Source organism: Hippocampus comes, unplaced genomic scaffold (assembly GCF_001891065.2).
Source record: "Hippocampus comes isolate QL1 unplaced genomic scaffold, H_comes_QL1_v1.1 scaffold9, whole genome shotgun sequence".
NCBI classification, from domain to species: Eukaryota; Metazoa; Chordata; class Actinopteri; order Syngnathiformes; family Syngnathidae; genus Hippocampus; species Hippocampus comes.
In genome coordinates, this window is record NW_017805275.1 from 6,594,474 (window position 1) to 6,600,859 (window position 6,386).

The 6,386-nt window shown below is 41.3% G+C and overlaps 1 protein-coding gene across 1 annotated transcript in view; it reads right to left on the reverse strand.

Annotated features, from left to right (window-relative positions):
- Positions 1–6,386, reverse strand: part of LOC109515728 (uncharacterized) — a 26,784-nt gene that overhangs the window by 14,351 nt on the left and 6,047 nt on the right. Inside the window, exons 2-3 of the mRNA XM_019869688.1 lie at positions 2,249–2,338; positions 759–1,002 (exon numbers count right to left, since the gene is read on the reverse strand). Coding sequence (XP_019725247.1) covers positions 759–1,002; positions 2,249–2,338 — 334 coding nt within the window. The remainder of the gene's footprint in view (positions 1–758; positions 1,003–2,248; positions 2,339–6,386) is intronic.

Consider the following 6,386-nt stretch of genomic DNA (forward strand, 5'->3'; position numbering starts at 1 on the left):
AAATCTTTATTGAACAAGTCAGGATACAATTCTCAGGAAACAGAAAAGGCGCTAATCCAATCACCGAACGCGCACGGCCAGTCTGGTTAAAAACTCTACCATAATAAATAAGTTATTTATTGAGTGGCTTTCAGTGTTATTTAAAATAACATTGAAAGCCACTCGACTAAGTGGAAATAATATGACGTAAAGAATACAGAGAATAATTTTGTTTACATATTTATAAAAATAAAATAACAAATTAATGTTATGTAAATTTACTTTTCTGAGAATGTTTAGGCCATCAGAGAAGGCCTTGCTGGCCCTGAGGGTCCACCACTGGATTTTCCCATACACTAACAACAATAATTACATGTAGTCTCCACAGACTCAAACCACAAACGACGTATCGCCTTTCAGTGTTATTAATTAAACCATCGTTGTAAAAGGACACATTTGGACACTTAAATGCCATTCACGTTCCATTATTTTTTTTACTCGCATGAAAAAATGGGGGGATGCAAACAAAGAGTGGAATCAGCTAAATTGCGTTTGAGTGTTGATCAAATTGTGGTGTTAATACCTGAAAATATAAAAGCTCAAATTATGCTCTCTTGTCTCAGATTGAACTTTAAATGCCGAATCCCAATCCATTCAGTCAAAAGCAAAAATGAAAAAAATAAAACCCGACAAAAATATGTACATTTGAATTTGAATTTGACTGTAAGCCTCCAAAGTCACATCCAAAACTTTATCCCTTCACTGGAGTACAGACTTACATTTTTAGGACAGATCTCGGTTTTGTCGGTTGCTTCCGCTCCTCTAGGATGCTGGAGAAGATCCGTTTGTGTTCTACAGATTTCAGATGATCGATGACTTTCGACATCTTCTCATGGGGGCTGTGGATGGCTTTGATCTCATCACTTAGAGCATCTCCCCTCATTTTGAGATCACTTATTATCACGTCAACATTTTCAACCATATGGGTTGAAATATCTTTGTATTTATCAACAAGGCAGCATGCTGTGGAAAGGAGGAGAAAAGAAACATCCCAGTTTATTATCTCATAGTGTTTGTGTTCAACGTAGCAGTAATAGTTTGTCTTGGCTTAATTACCTCAAAGCTGTACATGCTTCACGTGATATGTGAGATATGTGTTTGTTTTAAAACATGTTCCTGTCATTGCTACCTCTTGTACTGTTTTTGTGACCGCCTGAATGAATTGACATTACATTCCTGGAGGCAATTTTGTTGGGCGACCGCTCCTAGGATGGTTAATAAATGTTTCCCATGTTTCCCATCTGTGGATATGGGCTCAGCCTGGATTGCCAGCATCCGGGACCTGGAAATGGCTTTGGAGCCTTTTCCAAACTGACTGATTGCCATCACTTTCTCGTTTGTTCTTGAATGTATTTTTTTTGAGAAGGAGATGATCCGGGGGTTGTGGTTGTAATAAAGTGCATTTAAAAAAACATCATTATTTCGAAAATATTTTGTGATGACCTGAGTTGTCTTTGTGACGTATCCAAATTGGTGTGATGACTACCCAGTGAGAAACTAAGGAAGTGGGCAAAGATTTGTTCACATAACTGGATGTAATGAACATGTCACACGTGAAAAGGACACATCATAAATGAGGATGATATGTTGTAGCTCCGAGACACAAAGAGCTACAGTTTTTTCTATTCAGCAGATATTTAATTACTTTTAAGGAAAGTACTCTCAGTATCCAAAAACACAGACTTCATTTTTGAATTTGATGCTTCTCGTGGCAAGAAATAAGTTTCAAACTATAGTCAAACTTCGATTTTCATCCATAATCCGTTCCAGAAGGCTGTTCGAAAACCGAAATTGTTCGAAAAGCGAAACCACGCTCTTTTTAAAATAAAAAGTGAAAAAAGTGTTTACAGAACACGTCTGCTCACAATGGAAAGCAACACGAGGATGCGTCACTTCCTCGTCTACCCGAGGAAGCGTCACTTCCTCGTGTAAGGAAGGCGAGAGGACTCAAATGGTGCATTCAATTGCGCTCAGTTCGTTTGAGAACCGAAATTTGTTCGTCATCCGAGGCATAAAATACTCGAAATTTTTGGTCGAAAACCGAATTGGTTGAGAACCGAGACGTTCGAAAAACGAGGTTTGACTGTAGTTGCTGGCACAAAATGTGTAGTAGGAGGAGCTCAACTTGATTCTCCATGATAATGTCAAATAGTAGGTCATTTCAATGGTAGCTCAGCTAAAGTCATGGAATAATTGGAACAAGACATACAGCCACTGGTGCCGCTGGTGCCGCTGGTCCTGCTGGTCCCGCTGGTACCACTGGTAGCACTGGTAGCACTGGTGCTGCTTGTACCAGCCTCTAAAAAGATGCAGTTACAAATTTACAGATGTTCTTTTAATACTGGCTTCATATACCTTTATGATCCAAGTCAAACAGTTAGAGCAGTGCTTCTCAAATAATGGAGGAGGCTCCGTCAAGGGGGCGCGTTTCACCTCAGGGAACGAGAGGTAAGATCGGGCCGCCCGAGCCCGAGCCCGACCCGACCTGACCCGAATTTCAGGTCGGGTCGGGCCTTAAAATGTCAATGATTGCTTCGGGTTCGGGTCGGGTCGGGCTTCTCTCTCGCTGACTTTTTTTTTTTTTTTCGAGGCTGTCAAGTTTTGGCCACGAGAGACCGTGGTTCGCAAAAAAACAGAAGTCGCCTCATCACAACAGTACTGCACTAAGCTCTTGCAATGACAATTCAAATAACTCCTTCCTGTCTCTATGATCCACCCATCATTATTATTTTTTGTCTCTCTGCTTCTCTCTCTTACAGTGCCGCGATAGATTCTTAAGGACGTACTGCTGCGGTGGTTTACGGCCCAATTTTCAACCCGTCAAAATGACGGACAGCCTTAAATTTTCCCGTCCACTCTCAAAAAAAAAAATCCGTCAATGATAGAAAATTGTCGGTTAATGTAACCTCTTCAGAAACAGAAATATAAAATATGTAAATGTTTATACAGTCTTGTTTAACTTATATTTCGTTCCAAAAGACAGGCTTTGTTCTCAGAAATCAACCCTCCTCCTCCTGAGTCCTCACAAATAAAATATGAAATGTCGGGTTTGCTTCGGGCTCGGGCCTGCAAATCAAGTGAAGTGATCGGGCTCGGGCCGGGTCGGGCTTAAATACCCTCGGGCCGGTTCGGGTCGGGCTCGATTTTTTAGGACCGATCTTAGCTCTACAGGGAACATGCTTTTTTTTATTTTTTTTATTTAGTTTTTTTTTTTTTTTTTAATTGTCCAAGAATAAAGTGCAACTGCACCTCCACTACCATAGCGGGCAGTGGCGCGCTCATGGGAAGAGTGTGCGCAGGGAACATTCGCTCGGTATTTTGTTTGCACAGAGCACGCGCGCTTTGCACACAGCACAGAGTATGAATATGAAGTGTAGACACGAAGAGAGAGACAGAGATAAAGAGACAAACGAAAGTCTCCCGAAAGCTAAGACAAGGAAATATGAAGAAGCGTATGTAGCACTTGGCTTCCCTGTGACTACTGTGGGAGACGAGGAAAGACCGGTGTACCAACTGTGTCTAAAAATGTTGGCAGTGGACATCATGAAGCCAAATAAATTAAGGGGTCACTTAAAGATATTACACCACAATCACGATGAGTTTTTTTTTCAGTGAAAACGTGCCGAATATAGTCAACAATCATCCCACTTTGTGACTGCTAATTGTAGCCATTAATCCAGAGATTCTTTGATTAAAAAAAATCAGCACAAATTTATATACAGTCAGACCTCAGTTTTCGACCATGATCCGTTCCAGAAGGCTGTTGTTCGAAAACCGATTTGTTCGAAAATCGAAACCACGCTCTTTTAAAAAAAAAAAAAAATCTTTATTGAACACGTCTGCTCAAAATGGGTATTGGGTAATTGATTAGGCCTATTGTTTGGCCTAAGGTGACAGCGCAACGTATAAAGAGCAGCATCACATTAGGCCTATTGTTTGGCCTAATCAAGACCCAACGATAGGGAATTTAGAAATCAATGGTCACCATAGGGGTGTGACTAACCATCCCCACCCAGTCCTCAAACAGGCCACGCTCAGCTTTTTAGCGCAGAGCAACTTCCCGGAGTCTTCACGGAGACTTCAGGGTTGTCTACCGCTGACGAAGCTTCTGTGAGAGAAGCGAAACGTCCTTTTTTGCTTTTTTTTGTTTTGTTTTGTTTTTTTGTTTTTTACCCACAGGTACAGATGACGACTGACAGAACCCTTTCTACGATGAACTTAACATACTTATAGCTGCTATGCCATTGGCTATTACCTAGCATCTTCCTGGCATCCCATTGGCTAAGAGGGACTTCTACCGTTTGTGTCTGTGTGTAGATAGAGAGGTAAATAGATAGATTTGTGTCTATGCAGCGTCCTCGTCATTCGCCCCTCCGGCCATGAGGTGTTTCGATAGTTTTACGTCAATGTGAATCACCCAGAAAAAGTGTTCACCAGTCGGGCGATCGCCCACTATGCTGATGTCTGCCTTGGACATTTTCGAAGCCAACAAAAGCAAACGTCCTTGGATCAGTTCTTTACCAAACGCCAGCCAAAAACCACTTCTGAGAGAGAACATTAACTAATTGACGACAACAAACGATGAGGCCGCAATTTTAAGTCAAATGACCATCATTTTTATTCTTTACTATATTCTTTGTTTTTTACATTATGCACAACTCTTATTTATTGTGCAATAATCTAATTGTTACATGTATTTGTTACATATTTTGATGCCTTTTTATGCTCTATAAAACCTTTCTGTCTGAATTTTGGGGGGCTTGGAACGGATTAGGGCATTTACATGGAAAACGCGTCTCTACTGACAAAATTTCCGAGTTAAGAAATTTCTTCCAGAACCAATTAATGTCATAAGTAGAGATACCACTGTAATTACACAAAATCTGTGACATTACAAACGCCTGATGTGTTCTTTTACTGTATCCACAGTCAAAAGTGAAAGCAAATTTTATGACCCCCTTGCCCCCATTTCCTGATGCACTTTTTACAGTTTGCTGCTGGTAAGGAGTTATTCCATCAGAAACAAACATGTCGAAAACAGTACATATAGTTAGCCCCTGCAACCAATCTCCTCGAGCGTATTTATAAGGTTGTTAACTTCATCCTTGCCCAGAGAGAAAATCAAGACAGTCAACAACCCCTCCATCGTGCTGCGCGTCCCCTTCTTCTATGCCCCTCGGCTCATCAGTTACTTACCTAGTTCCTGGAAGTCAGTGCTTGTCAATTCTGACAGCATTTCAGTTGTTTCAGTTACACTTGCAGCCATCGTTTCTCGAAAGTCGAGTCGCCGTTTCCTCAAGAGTCTGTGAGGGATGTGGCTGGTGGTGGTGGGAGGAGGGAGACTTGTACTTTGTCCACGCGTCAACAGCGCAAACATGAAACTGTGAAACAAGGACGCTGAGTGTACTGTGTACACATAGCTACAACATGGTTTTAGATCGAAAGATTTCATTGTAATGTTATAGGGAAAATCTTTAAAATATGATTTTCTCCCTATCCTGTCTTGCATGCAGTTATTTTTACCCAGCCGTTTTCAGGGGGTATTATCGCTAGTGATGTGACAAATGGAACAGGAGTCACGAGTCATGCCCCGCACAAAGGGAGCGTGGTAAAATGGAGCCCGTATCGAGGCCTGCCTCGTTTGTTCTTCATATCACCTGACAGAAGGCAAACGAGGCCCTGTTTTCAGCGATCACATGACTGACTCACATCGTGATTTGTGCTCCATAAAAAGGTGCGGAAAACCCAGGAAGAGTCCCCTGCATGACCGTCTGACGTGAGTCTTGGATCATTGCTGCGCTACTTCGACTGCTTGAGAATGGAGGCGGAGCCACCCAAAAAGCGAAGGACTTCACTAGTTTGGGAGCATTTCGAACAGATATCTCCCAACACTGCGAGAGGGTTTTCTCAAAGGCAGGGGAAATCATTTCCAAAAAAAGGAATCGACTGAGCCCCAACACAGTCAAAATGATTTTATTCCTTAACAAAAATCAATAAAATACACAGTGGCGGGCCGTGCATTTCAACCTTAGGCCTTCAGTGACGTCACATATTATGAACACAATACTGTCTAGGCTCGTCAAGCAGCACTTAATTTCAGGAGCATTTAAAAGCATCAAGTATGCATTCACAATCAACAGCAGGAAACTACATTTACAGATAGTCAAAAATAAAAAGATGATTTAAAAATACGAAATAAAATGCCACCCAAATTACGCTGTGTGATCTTAAACAAGTCTGTCCAATAAATTGCGCGATGTCGCAGTTTCATATAAGACGCCAACCAAACAATAACAAAACAAACTATTCTTTGAAAATAAAGTAAACAGATCATTTGCATTTTGAAA